The sequence below is a fragment of the Leucopleurus acutus genome, assembly GCF_964270905.1.
Source record: "Leucopleurus acutus genome assembly, chromosome: 14".
NCBI lineage: Eukaryota > Metazoa > Chordata > Mammalia > Artiodactyla > Delphinidae > Leucopleurus > Leucopleurus acutus.
Window position 1 is genome coordinate 33,289,433 of NC_139156.1, and position 21,538 is coordinate 33,310,970.

At 44.3% G+C, this 21,538-nt stretch overlaps 1 protein-coding gene across 2 annotated transcripts in view; it reads left to right on the top strand.

Moving 5' to 3' along the window:
* Positions 1–21,538, top strand: part of MYOF (myoferlin) — a 155,881-nt gene that overhangs the window by 32,814 nt on the left and 101,529 nt on the right. For both annotated transcript variants that reach the window (XM_082854950.1, XM_082854951.1), the window contains exons 4-5: positions 5,429–5,537; positions 8,439–8,526. In XM_082854950.1, coding sequence (XP_082711076.1) covers positions 5,429–5,537; positions 8,439–8,526 — 197 coding nt within the window. The remainder of the gene's footprint in view (positions 1–5,428; positions 5,538–8,438; positions 8,527–21,538) is intronic.

Sequence of the window (21,538 nt, forward strand, 5' to 3'; positions counted from 1 at the left end):
CTAATTTTCAAGTAGTTGCTTCCATTGCTTAGAATTAGTTTGATGTCACAGAGAGAACCAACAACAAACTATATGGGTGTTCGTGGACTGAAAGGAATAGGAGAAGGACTGGCTCTTTCTTCATTTCAGAATACATCTGCTGTTTATTATTCTTGCACTATAAGTTTCTTTTTGAGGTGTGGTCCATCCATTTTAGTGTTGGGTGGAGCCCATGGGGAGACACTTATTTTTCCATGAAAACACAGGGCAAAAGTTTCCCCATTACTTTCACACCATAATATTTTAACATATTTATAACATTAGTAATATGGAAGAAAAAGGGTCTTGGTTTAGTATCACCTTCTTTAAAGGAAATTGGCTTGTGGTCCGACTGAACTCTCCTTATTCCCTGTGTAGGAGGCCAAGTCATCATTTCCCAGTCTCTCACTGTATTTTGTATCCAAGCAACATCATAGAAAATAGGCCAGGCCAGGCTTGCCTTCAAAGCTGTATAGAGTTCAGACACCCGTAGGGGATGTTTTCTTCAACTTACAGTGAAAGATCTTAGAAGCTGTAACTGTTTATATTTTTCTTCAACTCACTGAGCCGTTAAAAATATTTTGTGGATTAAAGTCTTTCTTGGCTTTCATCTAAACAAGCACTATCTTCAGAAAAAAGAAATTTAAGTTTTCTTTGACGTCTCCCTCCCCTCCCCCACCCCACCCCCACAAGCATAAGAATTTTATGATGAAAAAGCAAATCTTAAGAAATGGGACTAAAGGTTTCTGAAAGAAGGAATTGAGATCAGACTTCACGATTGGCTTCTTTTATTTCACTCCATTCCTGGTCTGTTATTTGTTACATCCTCTCACACCCTCTCATGGGGAGGGGAAGGCAGCGGATACTGGATGAGTCAGAATGGAGGTTGTAAAACCCATTCAGGGCCATAAAGGGCCAGCAGATGGGTTTTGTGTTTTAGGCAAAGCTGTTCTCCCCAGTTAGCCACAAGTCCCACCACTCCCTATTGTCTCACCTAATACTGTATTCCACATATCTGTTATTGGCCTAAACTTTCCTCCTGACACCCTGTGGGAATTTGTTTGACTCCTGATGTTATAAGAAGCCAATACCTTTGAAGGCAGAGAACTTGCCTAGTATTCTGGATTGTTCATTATGGACATTTTCTAGGATATTTTTTTTCCCCCTAAATCAATGAACAAAGGCTTTAAGAGAAAAGAAATGTATAACATGAGAGAGTTTTCTGAATAGACATACATAGGAATATCACATATATAAGCCAGTAGCAGACTTTCAGGGCTAAAAAGGGTCTGAGGAATTCTTTCAATCTACTCATTTGCAGATAATGAAGGGGCTCAGAGATTTGGGTGACTTAGCCAAGTCCTCAGAGGAAGTTGGGACACAGAGTTAGGGGTAGAACAGGAATTGTCTAACCCAGTGGTTCTCAGCCTGTGCTGATTTTGCCTATGGGGACAACTGGCAATGTGTAGAGATGCTCTAGTGGGTAGAGGCCAGGGAAGCTGCTGAGCATCTGACAAGGCACAGGACAGCCCCCTAAAACAAATAATTATCCAGTTCAAAGTATCAGTAGTGCCGCTGTTGATAAATGCTGGTCCAACCCAGGTCAGCCCTCTTTCCACTTCAGTATCATCCCTGCATGCTGTAGTTTTTGTTTTGTTCCAGGGATTATTTATTGTTGATAGAGATTCAGGTCATCTTGGCTTTAGCAAAAGCAAATCAGTACATGTTCAAGTGTACAATGTTATGATTTTAATCATAAAGTTAGGTTATGAATCATGGAACTGTGAAGAGTAAAATCCAGTGTGTTTCCATGTCTTTCCAAGGTGAGTACCAGTCAGATAACTTTTAAACCTTTTCAGATTTTGTTCTTATTGAGAAAACCGAATTAACCAACCCTGTGGCCTGCTGTCTTAAAACATGGAGAGAAGTCCATGGAGAGAAGCTCACACCCTGTGGGGCTGAGAGAGACGTGGGAGAGATTTTGCCAGGGGTTCTCAGCTTGTGTGGGAGGTTTCTCTGTTTCATCAGGTGGAGATGGAGTCCTGGGTAGTCTCTTGTCCTCAATATGTCAGGAGAATAAAAACCCAAGTGGGAAGAAAACATACGGATGTTAAAAAATCAAAAACAAACAAGATACTAACATACAGAGTGAACATACTCATCTGAAAAATAACTCTGTAAAGGTCCCATCAATTCTCAGCATTGACAGAGAGACCTAATTTCTATATTGACCTAAAAGGGCTGAAAAGTACACTCTTAATCCTCTGGAGGCAAAATTTTTCTCTTCTGACTCGTGATATTAGAAGAGAGCAGAATCCATCATGATTGTTGAATGTCTTGGGTGTGTTCGTTTCAAGTCAGTGCACTCTTCCAAGAAGCCCTGTGCCAGTGGCTCACATCGTGGGGTGAGTTGTGTGAAACAGGGCGCCATAGCGCTGTTCGGTCGTGTGTGATATAATATATACCTATTCTCAGAAAGTGAAGTCACTTATTCTGAGTCACTGGACGTATGTGGTTGGATGACAGACGCTGACTCTACAATCTGGTCCTATTTCTGAGGTCCGAGTGGGGGATGAGAATACAGATATGTGTCAGTTTAAAAATAATGTGTCTATGTTGACATCAACTCTCACTTCCTGACTTTAAAACAAAATGGACAACATTTTTAAATGAAATGAATACTTCTCCACAGGGGGATCTTTCCTGATTATGTTTTTGCCTGAAAGCCCAGAACTATTTTTATTCTCAACTACGGTTTCTTTACCATGGGGTTTTTGGTATAAGGAATCTCTCCTGTCATTTTGAGGACTTGATATTTAGTTTTCTAACTTTATGCTAACGATAATCCAGGCTATCATATCTGCTATTGTTAGTATAAGTCGCTGCAAATATAGACAAGATATAAGTAAATAGCATTTAAAAATTCTTACTATTTCTCTTTTCCTTTTTCAGTATCTATACTGAGAGCACACCCCTGGACTCTCTTTGCTTTTTTATTGCATTTCACAAAGGGAACTCTTTCAATTCACCCACTCTCATACCATGTTGTGTGTTATAACCCCAATTTACAGACTATATTCCACAGGTTACACTTTTATATTGACCAACTCCCTGGGGATGTATGTTCTATAAATTTTTTTGATCATGTGCCCTAACTACAAAAATGTTTCTTTCCTTCATTCAGTAAATATCTATTAATAAGCAAACTATGTTCCAAGCACTGGGGTTAGAGGAATGAACAGAACAGGAAACAACCTCTGCCTTTCAGGAGGTTTACTCTAGTAAGGAGGGACACAGGTGTACTTCTGTACCAGTATGTTATGTGCACTAAGAGGTAGATGGTCAAAACTACAATAAGATATCACATCACACCTGTCAGCATGGCTGTCATCAAAAAGACCACAAGCAACAAATGTTGGCAAGGATGTGGAGAAAAGGGAACCCTTTGACACTGTTCATGGGAATGTGAATTGGTGCAGCCACTGTAAAAACAAAACAAAACAGTATGGAGGTTCCTCAAAAAACTAAAAATAGAGTTACCATAGGACCCAGCAATTCCACTTGGGTATATATTCAAAGAAAATGAAAACACGATTTCAAAGAGATATCTGCACCTCAATGTTCATAGCAGCATTATTTACAATAGCCAAGATATGGAAGCAAGCTAAGTGTCCATTGACAGATGAATGGATAAAAAAGATGTGGCACGTATACAGAATGGAATATTACTCAGCCATAAAAAAGAATGAAATTTTCTTGTTTGCAACAACGTGGATGGACCTGGAGGGTATTATGCTTAGTGACTGAAGTAAGACAGAGAAAGAAAATTCTGTATGTTATCACTTATGTGTGGAATCTAAAAAATAAAACAAATGAAAGAATATAACAACAAAAAAATAAGGTGGATGGGTAAGCGGTAGAGGCTAAATATAATCCCTTGGGGTCCAGGAAGAGAAAGGAGTGCATACATCCAACTTCTGAATGATGCTCCACAGCATGTGAGTTACCAAGTTACCCCATCAGTAAACTAGCAACCTATTTACACTGCAAGAAGGTTTACTTGGGGGGATGTTTTTACAGTGGACAGTGTTGTTTTTTTTTTATTGCTCAAATGTTCCCAGGTGGCCTTTATTTCACAAAACTATTTCCATTAAAATTATTTCCTATACCACTTTTACTATATGATACTATTCAAATGAAAAGCAATCGGCAAATTTACAAATTATGCACTTTTAAGTCATTTCTTCTACGTTGAGGCTGTACACATCAGACAGCATCAGTGCCCAGGCCTGAGTCAGTGGATTCCTAATGCTTTTCCATTAACCTGGACTCGGACTTTCACATTCAGTCAGGTATCTGTTACACCAAAGCAGCTTCTGAACCATGTGTTACCTGGCCCAGGTGGAAGCTTAGATTTTCTATGTTCTTGTGTGGTTTCCTCAGCCCATTACTAAATCAATTAGCCAGTCTCTGAAGACCGTGGCCTACGTGAGATGAAGTTTACTGCTGCTACTACCTACATGAAGGATGATGGAAACAAAACAAAGAAACAAACAAAAATCAAAAAATTTTAGGAAATAAGGTGAAAGTGAGAAAAACTTCTGCATGAGACCTGTATTAATTTTCTGTTGCTGCTTTAAATTACTACAAACTTAGTGGCTTAAAACATCACAGTTTTACCACCTTACAGCTCTACTGGTCTGAAGTCCAGTGGGCTTACCTGCAAAGTGAAGGTGTCAGCTGGGCTGTATTCCTTCTGGAGGCTCTAGGGGAGAATCCATTTTCTTGCCTTTTCCAGCTTCTAGAGTCCGCCTGCATTCCTTGGCTTGTGGTCCCTTCAAACTAGTGACAGCTTGTTGAGTGTTTCTTGCAAGTCTCTTGCCTCTTCCGTCACCCTCTTCTACTTTCAATCCTGGATTATCTGGGTAGGCCCAGTCTAATCATATTAAGGTCAGCTGATTAGCAACCTTAATTCCCTCTGCTACCTTAAACTCCCTTTTGTTTTGTATCACAACACATTAACAGGTTACAGTGGACAATGTTTTATGAATCCTTTTAAATGTCCATTACAGAAGAATGCCTGAACTTTGTCCTACTTTTCTCTCTTCCTGTATTCTTCGAGGTTATATTCAGTCTTTGTCTCTCACCCATCGATCTCATTTGTGACGTGAAATTTCACAGGCACCATAGTTTGACTCTTGAAATGACTGCTTGTTCTGGAGACATGGTGGCTGCTGTGTGATGGTTACTGCCAAAATACCCTGCTAGGGAGAGCACAAAATGGCCCACGCCTCATTACGAGTGATTTTCATGCTCGCAGATGAATAGGCAGAGGATTGGGAGGTCCAGTGTGGAAATGGAAACATGCCTCTTATGTGAGTAACTGTGTGCTTTTTCCTTTCCCCTGCAGGTTAATTGGCACGGCCACCGTAGCCCTGAAAGACCTGATTGGCGACCAGAGCCGATCGCTGCCCTACAAACTGATCTCCCTGCTAAACGAAAGGGGGCAAGAGACTGGGGTGAGCATTTCCCTCTTGTTGAATGGCTTTGAAGGGAGATGGCTTTGCAAAGGTTTATTGAGACAAGAGTGTGAAATTATAAGTAGCTCACTCCACACACACACACTCTCCCTACTGGTTTTGAGGTAAATAGGTGCATTTACAAATGATATGGCCTCATCCTGTACTCATATTGACAGAACTACAAAGTAGATAAACTTGATTTTCTATATCAGAATACTATAGCTTGAGTGGGACCCTCTCTTGGTACAGCTCTGGGCATATTCACTTGGTTGTTAACATTTGTATGGTGAGTGTAGCTCTGTGTATCAGATACTCTTTGAAGCATTCTATAGAAGGTAATTCATTAATATTAGACCAGAATACCAAGATGTTAATATCATGATTTTTAAAAAATTAAATTTATTTATTTATTTATTTATTTTTGGCTGCGTTGGGTCTTCATTGCTGTGCACGGGCCTTCTCTAGTTGCGGAGAGCAGGGGCTACTCTTCGTTGTGGTGCACAGGCTTCTCATTGCAGTGGCTTCTCTTGTTGCGGAGCACAGGCTTTAGGTTCCTGGGCTTCAGTAGTTGCAGCGCGTGGACTCAGTAGTTGTGGCTCGCGGGCTCTAGAGCGCAGGCTCAGTAGTTGTGGTGCACGGGCTTAGCTGTTCCGCAGCATGTGGGATCTTCCCAGACCAGGGCTCGAACCCGTGTTCCCTGCATTGGCAGGAGGATTCTTAACCACTGAGCCACCAAGGAGGTCCCCATGGTCTTTATTATTCCATTGGCAGCTGAACGTTTTCTGATCACAGCCTCTCTAAACAAGTACACACTGATATTGTCTGATACGAGACCAGAAGAGAGAGACTCTTTTTCAAGTGCACTTTAAAAAAATTGACTCTAGCATCACAGCTCTCAGATTTCTTAAGATTGCTAACAAGCACTCATGAAGCTAATATGCTTGCCCTGTTAACCTCTGACCCCTTCGTTTTCCAAACAATTTGTCAATATTTTGCTTAGGAGCCTGGGCAAAGGGAGAAAATTTAAAAGAGGGCATCCCTGAAGGCAAGAATGCATTAATGCCCATTAGGAATGTCAGTTGTGCTGGTCTAGTCTCCAAAACTTATAGGTTTGCTGTGAATTAGCATTCTGATCATAAAATGTAAATTCAGAATGTCAGCTATCGTCTGTCTACCCAAAACTGGCTGAGAGAAATGATACTAAGGGAAGATGGTACAAGTCAGTGATTTTTCTGACTGTTTTTTTCCTCTTTAAAGCAGAGAAGAAAGCATATGTAGAACCCTGAAATGGCAGAATTGTAGTCATTGAATGGAGTAAGGAAGAGTGAGGGCCTCAGGCCTGGCCCCCTGGTATCCCCTTAATCCCTGTTAGAGGGCCTGGAGCACCTCGGAGGATCCTGAAGTTACTGGGAAGCCATTGATACAGAGGTCGAGCCATTCATGGACTCTTCTGGTTTGAAAGGTGGATTCTTCAAGTTTGGCAATTGAGCCCCTCATTGCATTCGGTGTTCCTATTGTGGCCTGGTTGTAGCCATGAGACGCTGCTCTTATGAGTCTATATTTGCCAAGAAACTGTTGTCAGAGGCATCATTTATTATCCTGTTCAGTGTCTCCCAGGTCATAGTTCTTAAGTTGGCAAAGAATGTGCTGATCCATGAGGGAGTATTTACTAATGAGCAGACAGATGGGAAAAAAACAGGGCAATTGTGGGAAAAAAAACAGGGCAATTGTGTGTGTGTGTGAGTGAGAGAGAGAGAGTTTACCAGGTGTAGCAAAAGTAGCAAATGGAAGTGTGGGATGCCCATTTAAATTTGAATTTCAGATAAACAATGAACAATTTTGTACTATAAATATGTCCCAAATTTTATGTCCTGTATTTTATCTGATAATGTGTGTGCGTGTGTGCGTGCGCGCGCGTGCCATTCTTATTTTCAAAGGACTTCTTTTATTTTGAGGTTTATCCTTCCTCACTTTTGCTGTTAAAAGTCGTTTATTTTGTGAAATGATTATAGTAGTAGATGGTAGTTGAGGGAACGTGTTTGGCAAAATAAAAGTTAGCGACCCTATGTTGAGTCCCCTCGCAAACTTTTTTGAAATTTTATCGGTTCACAAAATGTGAAAGTATAGGAAACTCTGCCCTAAAATAATGCCCCACATGAGAAATTTAACTCAGATTTTTAAAATAGGAATAATTTTATCTCCTGTAACGAGTTACTATGTTTCTTCCTTTCTGATGATGAAAGGTTATGTATAACATTTTATGTTCTCCTTCTTGCCTTGGCTTCTAGCCAACTTGGGGTCATATTTAATGCAAGAGGGATGGCACTTATCTTCATCTTCACGTTTTGCATCTTTGTTTCCTCTTTAATCAAACTTGTTTCCCTTTTTTTTGAACCCCATTTTATGAATCACATCGCTTTATAACTTTCTGTTAGTCACTTAAAATTCTTTTTGGAGAGAAGTGTGAAAATAAATTTCAGCAATTAACAAAGACGTCAATGAGCAAACAAAAAAACTTAAACACTTAGAATGATCCTCTGTGACTGTAATTCTGTGATTGGAGGCCATCTCCACCCTAGGAAGGAGGTTTGTTACGAGTTCAAGCTTCCTTGTCGCAAAACTTTCCTCCAGTTATGAGGCTGCCCCTTAGCAATGATACACTTGGCAACCTGTACCAGGTAACTGCTTTCCCAGGTGCGCCCACTCCACCTGGGCCCACACGGTGGGAAGATATGAACAGTGGAGGGTATGTCGTCCTTCTCTCTTTCTCTTCTCACTCTCCCATCCCCCTGCTCACCCCTGCTAGAACTTTTACTCCTGCTGAATTGGTTTGTGTTGAGTCTATAGCATTCTGATGCCCTGCACTGATTCTGTCTGCCACGAATTTTTTCTACCCAGGCCACCATTGACCTGGTGATCGGCTATGATCCACCTTCAGCTCCACATCCGGATGACCCCAGTGGGACCAGCGTGCCAGGCTTGGGAGGTAAGCTGACCCTCCTGAAGGCCCAGCCTACACCAGGGGGGATCTACTAATGGCACACAGGGACTCTCCAAGGAAGCTCTCCTTGTCACTCTACTCTCTGTAGCTCCCTGCCCACCTAGACAGGGCCCCATGAGGCAGGTGGAGCTGCCCTGAACTGGACATTACAAGAGTTTCCCAAATGCCCTTCAAAGGAGAGGGGACAGCAAGGCAGTCCTTTACTGTTGCCAAAATTCAGTGACAGAATACCGGTGCCAGATTAAATCTTGGAGACAGAGTTTTGGGTGAAGTAGAAAGAAATAGCTTTATTGCTTTGCCAGGTAAACGGGGCCACAGGCGGCTGATGCACTCAAGATTGTGTGTCCCACCCCGGAGGGGGTAGTGAGGAATCTTATAATGTTCAAGGAGCAGGGCGTGATCAGCTCGTGGGCATTCTTCTGATGGGTTGATGGTGAGGTAATTGGGAGTCAGCATCATCAACCTCCTGTTTCCAACGGGTCTGGGGTCTGCATACAGTTTGTGGACAGCATACAGTTAACTTCTTCCACCTGGTGGGGGGTTTCAGTATCTGCAAAGCAGCTCAAAGGACACAGCTCAGAATAGTATCTGTAGTCCTTGAGGAAGAACTAAAGGTCCCTGACTTTGTTTAACAGCTAAAGTATTATTATTTTGTCTTGCTTGACTGTTGTTCTTTCTTTCTGCATTTTCTCACTTCTCTGATTAAATTTGTTCTGTGACTAAAGTTTTTCTACAGACAAAAGGCGGGCGGAGGACATGGGCGGGGTCTGTTCTGGGAAGGCCTCATAGGGTCCTGCTTGGTTACATGACTGAGCAGCCTCACGTGAGCCCATCCAGCAGAAGGTCCCAGGCAGGGCTTTGCTTTGGGTTTGTAGCTTGCACCCCATGCACTGTTGCCTGGTTGTGAGTCTCAGGAGTGGCCTGTACTCCCTTCACGTGTCTTCACCTCCTAAACGTGCCATCACCAGGCTGCGCTCTCAGCCGCCAGTCTCGTGGTCGGAGCCCCTGGATTGGAGCCTCTCTCTCCCTTGGCCCTGACCCCCTCCCGCCTCCGAACAGCCCCTCGGTCCTTTAACCAAGTGCTTCCTGCCACACAACCCATCTTGTGCTCCTTGTTCACGGACGTGGGTTGTGGGTCATTCAGGGCCATCAGATGCTGCTTTGGATGGGGTTGGGGCGTGGGACTCGGGGTGGGTTTTGGGCCGCAGGTGGAGGGCAGTCTACAAGACAGTCAGGCCTTTCACGCAGCTGAGTCCGACCTCCTCTCAGCGTCTTTCCAGGGTGACGGGATGCTAGACGTGTCTCTGTAGCTTCCTCTGCGCGGAGGGGTCTCACCAGACGCCCCCGTCTTCCCAGCCTTGGCGTGCACCCCAGGGAGGGAGGGCCCACTCGCCCCGCCTTGAAATCCCTCATCCTGGGTGGGCACCCTGGCCCTGGTTCCTGCCAGGCCTGGTTCTTCCGTTCCTGGCTTCTCTGAGTTTTTCTTGGTTCTGAACTCAGCTCTCTGGTCACCTGAGGGGTCTCCTTGGCACCTGTGGCAGCACCTCCCTTTCTGCCCTGTGATGTCTCTGCCCCCTTCCTGTGTGATGTCTTGTCTGCCTCAGTCCCATCCCAGCCATTGCCCCTGCTCGCCCAGCCCACAGATGGCCCGATATTAAGGTTTGGGCCCATTAATTGACCACGTAGTTGTGTGTCCAGCATGGGTCACCTGGCCCCTTCTTCCCTGGGGACATTTGGGCCTGACATAGCCCCTTACCTCTCATAAGGGTACCAGCACATCAGCAATGCGCTCTGCCTCCACCCTCTGCCCACCGGCGCCACGGGCACGCTGCTCTGTCCTTGGACACTCTCAGCCCCGCAAGGGCCCTGTGGTGGCTTGAGAACATCTGTGGCTCCCTTTGCTGCCAGAGCAATGATGACAGATACACCACAGAGGAAACAGCGCGGTCCTGAGCAGCACGCCAGCAGGGGCTGAACCAGGTGGTCCAACCGATTTCTTTCTCCTCCGCCGATGGCCCGCTGTCACCAGCGTTTGCCTCGGCCTCGGAAGGACAGTAGGAACTTACGGGCCCAAAAAGGCAGCCCCAACTGGTGGGCTCTCTGGTGTAGCCGCTGAATTGGGAGGACCAGGGTGCCTTTTCTCACACTGATATTTTTCCTAAGCCAGATCCTATTTATTAGTTTCCTAAGGCTGCTGTAATAAAGGACCACAAACTGGGTGGCTCAAACTATAGAAATGTATCTCTCGCAGTTCTGGGTTCTAGAGGTCTGAAATCAAGGACTCTCAGGGAAATTCTGTTCCATGCCTGTGTCCTAGCTTCTGGTGGTTGCTGCCAATCCTTGGTGTCCCTTGGCTTGTAGACCCATCACTCCAGTCCCTGCCTCTGTCATCACACAGCGTTCTCCCTGTGTGTCGCTGTCTTCACATGGTGCTCTGTGTGTCCATGTCCAAATTTCTCATGTCTTATATGGATACCAGTCATTGGATTCGGCCCACCCTAATCCAGTGTCCTCTCAGGTTAACTTGATTACATCTACAAAGACCCTATTTCCAAATAAGATCATATTCTGAGGTTACAGATGGGCAAGACTTTTGGGAGGACACTATTCAGCCCTGTATACTGGTAGATAAAAGACAGTTTCATTATGTTTATTCCATTTCAAGAGCCAAAAGGTTAAATGGGCCCTTTTGAGGTACCCCTTGAGCTGGGCCTTTAGGAAAAAAATAGCACTGAGGTTCATTCAAGTAGGAAGAGTAAACTTATAGTTTACAGTGAACTGGCATCACACAACTTCTTAGTATTTATGGGGTACAGAAATTGGTTGCTGGGTTTCCTTACCCATTGCTCAGTGCTGCAGTGAGGGTGGTAATTCTTTAAAATACAGCTCCTCCCCTCCAGGAACTTGCAGTCCAGGTTTGGAGACAAGACTTTTTTTTTTCTGAAGGTGTAACGTTATGGATAAGAGCAAGGGCTTTGGGGTCACACTAGCCTAGGTTAGATGCTATGTCTATTGTTAATTAGCTGTGTGACCTTGGGTAAGTCACTAAACTTGTCTGAATCTCAGTTACTCTACTGTAAGGTGGGGGAGAACAGTAGCACATCATGAAGTGGTTGCAAGGATTAAATGAGATAATGCATAGAAAGCACTTAGCCCAGTGCCTGGCATAGAGTACGTTCTACCTTAATGTGGTCTTTATTATTATTATTATCACAAAAACAATTCTGGGTAGCTGTAGTTATGAGCTCAGTTGAGTGCCACAGTCTGTATGAACATTCAGATTGTTTCCTCTAAAAAGCAGAGTTGTTAGAAAAGAATGATCTGCTTTGGCTCAGAGTCATGTTGAGATGACTAAATGCTTTTTTGTTAAATATCTTAAAAAAGGGGGGTGGGTTGTGTCCTAATGGACCAGGAAGACTTTGAGAATAAGCAGTTTATCAAGCTGTTGGGAGTATAGGGGGAGGTCCCATCTCCTGAGAAGGACCCTTGTAAGCCCAAGCTCAGAAAACACGCCATTTCCCCAGAGCAACGACTGCTTCCTTAGAAATGAGAAAAGCACTAACTCTTGAAATTTTAAACCCACTGGGGAGAAAACCCTTGCCATCCAGGCTCCCTTTGCCCAAGGCTCCTCTCCTCACCTCTTGGGTTGTCTGGGCAGCACAAGTCAAGCTCCAGCAGTGCTTGTGGACTGAGTCCCCCATCCTCTTAGGAAGCTAGCTGGTTTCCAGCGGGTTCCAATGGCAGGTGGCCAACGTCTGCCTCAGAAGTTCTTTTTAATACCTGATACTGCTGGACGGAGATAGGAAATGAGCCAGAACTTGGGTTCCTTTTATTTGGATTTCAAAGAACATTAGCAGGTGCTGGCCTGCAAATGAGCTGTGTCCGCAGGGCAATTTTATGTTTAAGTGTGAAATGTCAGAGTGAAATTTATTTATTTGAAAAAGAAACAGGTTTCTTTGATCTGGAGGTGCCATCTTTGTTCTATGAGATTAACATTCACCACAGCTGGTGGTGAATAATTTCATAATCTGGCTAAAAGAAACTTAAAAAAATCTTTTAATGTCCCAGATTATCTGGATTTTTTTAAACTTTTTTTTATTTGGCTGCATAGGGTCTTAGTTACAGCACGTGAGATCTTTCGTTGCAGTGCGTGGGCTCCAGAGCTCACGGGCTGAGTAGTTGTGGCATGCGGGCTCTCTAGTTGTCCCGCAGCAAGTGGGATCTTAGTTCCCCGACCAGGGATCTAACCTTCGTCCCCTGCATTGGAAGGCGGATTCTTAACCACTGGACCACCAGGGAAGTCCCTATCTGGATGTTTTAAGATAAAACTTTTTTTGTCTTAATGTGAAATTCAACTAAGCAAAGATATCTTTGAGTACTTAGTACAACTTCATGTTAGGGAAGACACTAAGGAAAACAACCCAACACCTTACAGTCTTGGGGGAAATAAGAGCAATAAACATGAGACAGAAATAACAGCAAGGCAGCCACACCTCCTGCTATCACAGACCTTAACATGAACGGAACATCTGGCCAAGAAACTGGTTTTTTTCACTTTCCTTAAATTGACTCTTTAAAAATCTTTACCATTTTGTATAAAAGTAACGAGTCCACTCCCTCTAATTTAAATATCAATAGATCTTTTCAAATTTTAAAACATGAACTCATTGGGGGTGTTTTTTGAGTTCAAAAGCATATCTGCTTATAAAAATATAAATATCACAGGGAATATAAGACACAGGAACATACAAATCTCTCGTAGTCCCAACCTACGATAACCGCTATTCACCACGACTGATATTGATTTTAAAGGTTACCATCCACATAGTGGGATCTGCAAAGAAGAAATTTGAAATGTTAATGATAGAACACAGAAGTGAAGATTTTCAGGAAAATTCACCTCTGCAAGTTGAAGAAACTAATTATGACCATAGACCACGGGAACTGAATACTTCAGAGGTTCGTGGGTTTTTGCTTTTTGGTTTTTTAAGACTCTTTTTTAAGAGAAGTTTTAGGTTTACCACAGAATTGAGAAGAATATACAGAGATTTCCCGAATGCCCTCTGCCCCCACGTATGCATAGCCTTCCCCATTATCAATGTCTCTCACCAGAATGGTGCATTTTTTTTTTTTTTAACAAAGGATGAACCTGCATGGACGCATCGTAATCACCCAAAGTCCATCGTTTACCTTAGAGTTCACGTTTGGTGTTTTACGTTCTACAGGTATGGACAAATGTATAATGGTCTATATCTATCATCATAATATCATACAGAATATTTTAACTGCCCTAAAAATCATCTGTGCTCTGCATATTCGTCATCTTCCTGCACACATCCCCAACCTTTGGTAACCACTGATCTTTTTATTGTCTCCATAGTTTTGCCTTTTCCAGAGTATCACAGAGTTGGAATTATACAGTATGCAGTCTTTTCAGATGGGCTTCTTTCACTTAGTAATGTGCATTTAAGGTTCCTCCATGTCTTTTCATGACTTGATAGCTCTTTTTCAGTGCTGTATAATACTCCATTGTCTGGATGTACCGCAGTTTAGTTATCCATTCACCTACTGAAGGATATCTTGGTTGCTTCCAAGTTTGGCAATTATGAGTAAAGCTGCTATAAGTTTCCGTGTGCAGGTTATCCATGTGCAGGTTTTTGTATGGACCTAAGTTTTCAACTCCTTTGGATAAATGCTAAGGAGCATGATTGCTGGGTGATAGGGTAAGAGTATGTGTAGTTTGTAAGAAACCACCAAACTGCCTTCTGAAGTGGCTGTACCAGTTTACATTCCCACCAGCCATGGATGAGAGTTCCTGTTGCACCAACATTTGGTGTTGACCGTTCTAATAGCTGTGTAGTGGTATCTCATTGTTTTCATTTGCATTTTCATGATGACATATGATGTGGAACATCTTTTCCTATGCTTATTTGCTAACTGCATATCTTTGGTGAGGTTTCTGTTAAGGTCTTTGACCCATTTTTTACAGGTTGTTTGTTTTCTTATTGTTGATTTTTTTTAAAATTAACTTATTTTTTGGCTGCGTTGGGTCTTGGTTGCTGCGTGCGGGCTTTATCTAGTTGTGGCGAGCGGGGGCTACTCTTCATTGCGGTGTGCAGGCTTCTCATTTGCGGTGGCTTCTCGTTGCGGAGCATGGGCTCTAGGCACATGGGCTTCAGTAGTTGTGGTACGCAGGCTCAGTAGTTGTGGCTCATGGGCTCTAGAGTGCAGGCTCGGTAGTTGTCGCACATGGGCTTAGTTGCTCTGTGGCATGTGGGATCTTCCCAGACCAGGGCTCGAACCTGTATCCCCTGCATTGGAAGGTGGATTCTTAACCACTGCACCACCAGGGAAGTCCCTATTGCTGAGTTTTAAGATTAAGAGTTGTTTGTATATTTTGGATAACAGTCCTTTATCACATGTGTCTTTTGCAAATGTTTCCTCCACTTCTTGGCTCGTTTTCTAATTCTCTTGATATTGTATTTCACAGAGCAGAAGTTTTTAGTTTTAATGAAGGCCAGCTTATCAATGATTGCTTTCATGGATCAGGTCTTTGGTTTGTATCTAAGGGGTTCCCTTTTAAGGAATGCTTTCCTGAAGCTCTTATTTCAAAATGACAAAGGTTGAAGAGCCTGGGGCATTGGTGGCTTAACTGAAAGTGTGTGGTGTCAGAAGGTCTGCTTTTCATTGCCTGCCTCTGAGACTTTCCCCATGACAGAGGGGTGGGCTGACTCAGGCCACTGGCTTGACCTTCTGAAAACCTGTTACTTTGCCAACTTGATTTGCCAGATGTCATTTAACTTGACTGGAGCCTACATCCCCATGACCAGAATAAACTACTTTTAAAATCTCACATCTATTTTTGAAGAACAATCTGTTAAAAGTATACATTGTTCAATGCTAGAAGTGCAAAAAAAAAAAAGAAAAAAAAACGAAAAACATTCATAGCCAGAGTTGGCCACTTCAAATTCATTTCATTCCATGAACACCAGAGTCACTTTGCTTGAAGTTAAATTCAATCTGGTTCAGAAAACATTTACTGATACCTGTCTGTAGAGCATACAGGGGTGAGAAAGGTATTGTTTGCCACCAGGAGCTTGTGTTTCAGTAGAAAGGTGAGATATAAACATGAATAACTATAGGTCAGAGCTGAATCTAATAAATTCCTCAAGGGAAGACTAAGCTAATTATTATGTGGGAAACAATTTCTTAGAGAAAGTGCTTTTTCAGCTGTGTATTTCAACTGTGTATCCTTACTGCCTAGTACGGCACTTGGAAAACCACAATGTCCAATAAATGCATGGTTGATTGAGTGAATGATGGATGAGCAATAGATATGGTTTAAATTTTTGTTCAAGAGGCGCATTTTGGTGAACACTAGTGTATAGGCCAAAGTGACTGATTCATTCAGAGGAGTAATAAAAGGGAAGCATGTTCCTGAGGGCCGGGAGTGCCAGACTGAGACATTTGTCCTTGATGAACAGACCTTGAGGATCCATGGGAAGTTTTCTGAACAAGGCACTGTCTTGTTCAGAGCTGCCCTGGGACGTGATCAGTGTGTTAGAACATCATTGCAGGCACTGTTTCCACGATTAGGTCTCAAATTGGCTTTGTCCAGCAAACTGATTGTATTAGGCCATTCCCCCCCACCCAGGATATTTAGGAAAGTCAAAGTGATGATAATAAACAAATGGTTCTTAAATTTTAGAGACATAGTAAAATCATCGGGGGAAATCTTTAAATGTGCAGATTTCCAGCACCTATCTCCAGAGGGTCTAATTTAGCTTATCTGAAGGGGAACCCCCCAATCTGTATGGTTAACAGGAGCTTCCAGGAGATCCTGATGAAGGCTGATTATGGAGCTCACTTTGAGAAGCCATGGAGTTGAGCATTTTACCTGGTTAACATTATCTCGTCCTGATCCAGGCAGAGCTCTTTGGGCAGCATTTCCTAGCTTGGCTCACAGCCTCCATCAGTCAAAGGTAGATGCTGCCAGAATTTCCCTGCCAGCCTGTGTTTGCATCACTGTTCGGTTACAGGCACTTTTACGGTACCTTTGCTTTGGTCAATGTATTGGAACTGTTCCAGAAGATTCTCAGGGCCCATATAGTGCCATTTACCCAAAAATCAGAGTGAAAGGTAATGAATTGCGTATGGTTGAATGCAGATACTTATTTATATAACTTTTAGCATGTTAGAAACCCAGCAAAGTTATTATTCAACATTCCAGCTAAATCAGCGTATTATCTCCAAAATGTCTTCATGCTTAGAAACTTACTCTCTCGTGTTCTGCTTTGTACTTTTTAACTTCCACTGATGATACCATACCAGCCTTCTCCTGACTTTGCAATGACCTTTGGCCCAAGGTAATTAAATTCTGCCTTAACCAGTATGACCATTTAACAAGACCTCGTCATGAGAAGCAAAATTAATATCACAGGCAGAGACTGGCATTCTAGGACTCTGGAAAAACAGCGTTGCTGTGGGGAAATAGTAAATATTGACCAAAAAAAAGCAAAAATATTCATAAAGAAAGGAGTCTCCATGAAGGAATGGAAGAGGATTAGGTGGGATCGTGGCCCAGTTAGTGCTTAGGTGGAAAAGATGAGAGGCTTGGGAAGTGTTTGGATACAGAAGCCTGCTGGCTAGGGTAGTCCTGGCCACCCTGATTGCCTATTTGCTCTGTAAAATAAGAAGGAAGGTCGTTAGCTGATGGTGAGAAGGATAGAGAGAATGTTGGAAGCTTTCAAGGTGCAAAACAGGTGGGAGTACAGAAAGGTGAAGGGATTTGACCTTGTTGGCTAATCAATGGCCATTTCAAACCAGGATTTAGGAGAACTTGGACATAGGTACTTTGGAAACATGGTAGGATAGCTGGGCAATCCTGTGGGTCCACTGAAGGTTTGAGATCATGAAATTAAAGTGACACTAGTCAGTAAGGTGTGTGTTCAAGTTCAGTTACCTTTGTGAATGAGTGTAGTAAGTGGAGAGTCAAATGAACCAGGTGAGTACGATGAAGTGAGGGGAAGGGAGGGATTGAGGGGCACTTAGAGGAGCGATTGCAGTGTTAGATCCCAGAATCTAACAGGGTAGGAGAAAAGGACATGAAGTGGGGGGCAGGGGATGTGATGTGGTCCATAGATTGGGGCAGCCTGTGTGACTGCACACTGTGGACTGGAGTCATAGAAAGAACAAACTGGAAAGATACAAAAGATGGCCACTGGAGTCCTGTCTACACAGAAACTCGGAATGTGAACTTTTTTGAGAATAGGGTCTTTGCAGATGTAATCTGTTAAATGAGGTCATACTGGATTAGGGCAGGCCCTAAACCCAATGACCGGTGTCCTTATGAGAATAGGTGAGAACCCACAGACACACAGGGGAGAAGGCCATGTGACAACAGAGACAGAGGTTAGAGTGATGCAGCCATGAGCCAGGGCACACTAAGGATTGCCAGGAGCCACCAGCTACTAAGAGGCAAGGAAGTCATTTTCTCTAGAGGCTTCTAAGGGAGCATGGCCCTGCCAGCATCTTGATTTTGGAATTCTGGGTTTTGGAACTGTCAGAGAAGAAATTTTTTTTTTTTTTTTTTTTTTTTTGGTGGTACGCGGGCCTCTCACTGCTGTGGCCTCTCCTGTTGCGGAGCAGAGGCTCTGGACGCGCAGGCTCAGCGGCCGCGGCTTACGGGCCCAGCCGCTCCGCGGCATGTGGGATCCTCCCGGACCGGAGCTCGAACCCGCATCCCCTGCATCGGCAGGCAGACTCTCAACCACTGCACCACCAGGGAAGCCCAAATTTTGGTTGTTTTAAGTCACCCAGTTTGTGCTACTTTGTTACAACAGCCCTAGGAAGCAAATACAACCAGCAACTTCCTATTCAGTCAGCAGTTCCTAACTTACTGTTGCCTTTTGTGGTCATGAAACACTCATACTTTGTAGATCCTCTTGGCTGTGTTCCAGGGCATGCCTGGGTCTCAATGTGGGGCGGGGCACACCAGTTCAGTGGCTAATGTTGGGTAATTTCACAACTTGTGCAGAAGGGTGTGTTCGGCAGTGCCCTAAGGGCCCTGGTCATTCTTTGTGGAACACTTAGGGTGTTAGCATTGTTTAATTCTGTGCGGCTTCCTGCCACATAAAGGGGCGATTTCCTGCTCAGACAGCCTTTTGCTGCTACGTAGAGATGCAGGTGGTAGACAGGACTTGGTGTGGTTTCCCTCTGATCCATCCCTTCAGCCTGAAGTCTGACAGTAGAAGGTTTCCAGAAGAAATTGGCTCTTTGTTACCTGCAGTCTGTTTCTGGAACATCCATCAGGAGCTTAAAGAGGATTTGTTCAGAGTCCAGCACCACAAAGGGCTACGATTTACCCCTTCTTTTGCCATAAACAACCACCAACCCCAAGTGGAACAGTCCACAGCAGGGAGGAAATCTCACTTGGGCCCAAGGTGGTCCAAGAAAGTTCATGTTAGTTGTTGGAGGAGCCGTAAAGTCATGTGGCCCAGCCATTGCCCAGTCTGGAACAGGTTTGCACAGGGGAGCCTGACTGTCCGTGCTTCCCTGAGGCTGGTGCCAGGGTTGGGAAGAGTGCTCCCCCCCCCCCCCCGGCATCGGGGCGCCCTCTCCCGCGAGCCTTGCGGGAGCTTTGCCAAACTGCTGGAGAACTCTAGAAGGCTCAGGCAGGGGTCAGGATGTCCTCGTTCGTTCGTTTCCTCGATCCACATTCATCAAGCCCCTGCTATGTACTAGAAGGGTGCGTGTCAGGCACAGAGCAGGTACAAAGAAGAAAAGGGCAAGCCCCCAGCTTCTGAAGAGTGGATGGTAGTGGGGAGGCGCACAGGTTAATAACAGGTACAAGACTGGTGAGGACTGGACAGAACAATGTGTGGTAGACACGAGAGGGGGGACTCACTCTATCCGGTGGGGGTGGTGGGGACAGACCAAGACAGTATTTCATCTGGAACTTGAGGGAGGTGAGGAAGCTGCCTGGTAGAGAAGAGGAAGGACATTCTGAGAGCTTGGATCCGGGCCCCAGGCAAACCCTTCTTTTGAAGCCTCTTAAAGAATAGGGAAGAGGAGGCCCAGGTTATCACGCAGAGGTAGCTATTCTCCGCTTGTGGCTTCTGTGGGGTTTCCTGGTGTCGTGACAAAGATGTTGAGGAACTAGGAGCACAGCATCACCTTCACCCGCAGCCTGGTTCTAGCTCCAGTCTTAAACCAGTGAGGGGGGCAAAGATGTGGTCTTGGTGTTAGCTCAGCTCCTAATAACCTAACAAGTTGCTTCAGCTTTCTGGACCTCAGTTTTTCTACCTATAAAATGGGGTGAGGGGCAGGTTAGATGAGGATCTTTAAGGTCCCTTCTAGTCTAAATTCTGCAGGTCTGTGACTCCTTGAAAGACTGAAGTGTGGCTCCGGAGAATGTTGGGTCAAAAGAACCAGAGGGCTGAGGAACAGAGCGGGAACGCACACTTGATGAATTGGAGACAAAGAGGGGGGCCTCGAAAGACCCTGAAAATATTTAGAGCGCCAGCAGGAGAGCTGCACAATTCAGAGAAGTATGCGTGGACCCTAGAGTCCAATGCCATGGAAGGTGAAGCATGAGGATTCAGAAAAGGGCCCTGAGCTTGGCAAGAAGAGGTTCACGGTTGCCCTTTGCAGAACAAGTGCCGGGCTTAGATGGGACGAGAATGAATGGAGGGGTGGTGAGGGGGAAGTTTCCTCCTGGACTAAACTCTGAGGCAGTACACTGGGGGGACCTTTTACTTCCTTGTGGTCGCCCCTTTCTTACTCTAGGCCCTGTCCCCTGTGCTGCTCACTCGCTGCCCCCCACCCCCTCCCCTTAACTGCTCGCTAGGAAGTGAAACTTCCTGACTTCTCAACAAAACTAAAAAAAAAGAAGCAAAAGGAAGAAAAGGTTAATTTGCTGGCTTGTGCTTTGTGCCAGGCACGGTATTAAAGGCCTTGCATATAGATTAATTTTATTTTTACAATAATCTAGTGGTAAATACTATTATTTCCCCCTTTTTACAAATGAGGAAACTGAAACAGATATTAAGAGACTTACTCAGACTCACATAGCTCAAAACTGGGATTCCAACCCCAACAGCATGACTCCAAAGCCCAAGCTTTAAGAGCCGTGCTGCACGGCGATTTGATGGAACTGATTCATACTATGATGTGAGTGACTGGCCGATGACTCCATATTGAAATTGTCTCCTACGTGATTTTGTGTTGTAAAGGAGGAGATTCAAGATCCAAAGGTAGGGAGTGCAAATGCTGGTATTTTTTAGACAAGGTAGTTAGTTGGTCTTCTAGTCTCTCTTAACTTATATTGTACAGATTACCAGGAGTTCAAACTTTTTGTCTATTAAGAAAAAAAACCTGAAGTTTGTCATTGAGTTTTAAAGAGTTTGTGAATAATAAAAAGGGGAGATATAGGAGGCAGAGTTGATTTTTGTTATTTTAGGAGAGAAAGATCTGTGTATATCTGAAGGCAGAGGGGTGGTTCCTATGGGGAAGGAGCCACTGGAGGAACTTGAAAGGGGGGACATTTAAGGGGTCCCCAAAGAATCAGCAGGGAGTGGGATCTCAGGCATGGGGAGGGGGTTCACTTGAAACACATTTTCCCCCTGAGTGTGAAGAGAAGCTAGGGGACAGATGTGTATGGAAGTGACAGACCAGGAGGGTGAAGGGAGTGCGTGATGACCAGCTTGGTCTCCATGGCAAGAAACTGGGGGTGAGTTTCTCATCTGCCATGAGGGTGGAGAGGGCATTTGCGAATCAGGAGGCTCAGGCAGAAAGGAGACCGTACAAAACCTCATGAGTAAAGATCTAGAGAAAAGATCTGTAGCGGGAAGGGTGGAGTTGAAGTATCCCCTGCAAGGCTTCAATTTTCCCCGGCATTTCCCCATCTTGCTGTCCTACTGCAGGAAGGCCCCTGACCTCAGGCAGGGTTCCCAGGTTAGAACTGAGTGATTCCTGGCTGGGTCCATTCGCACCATCT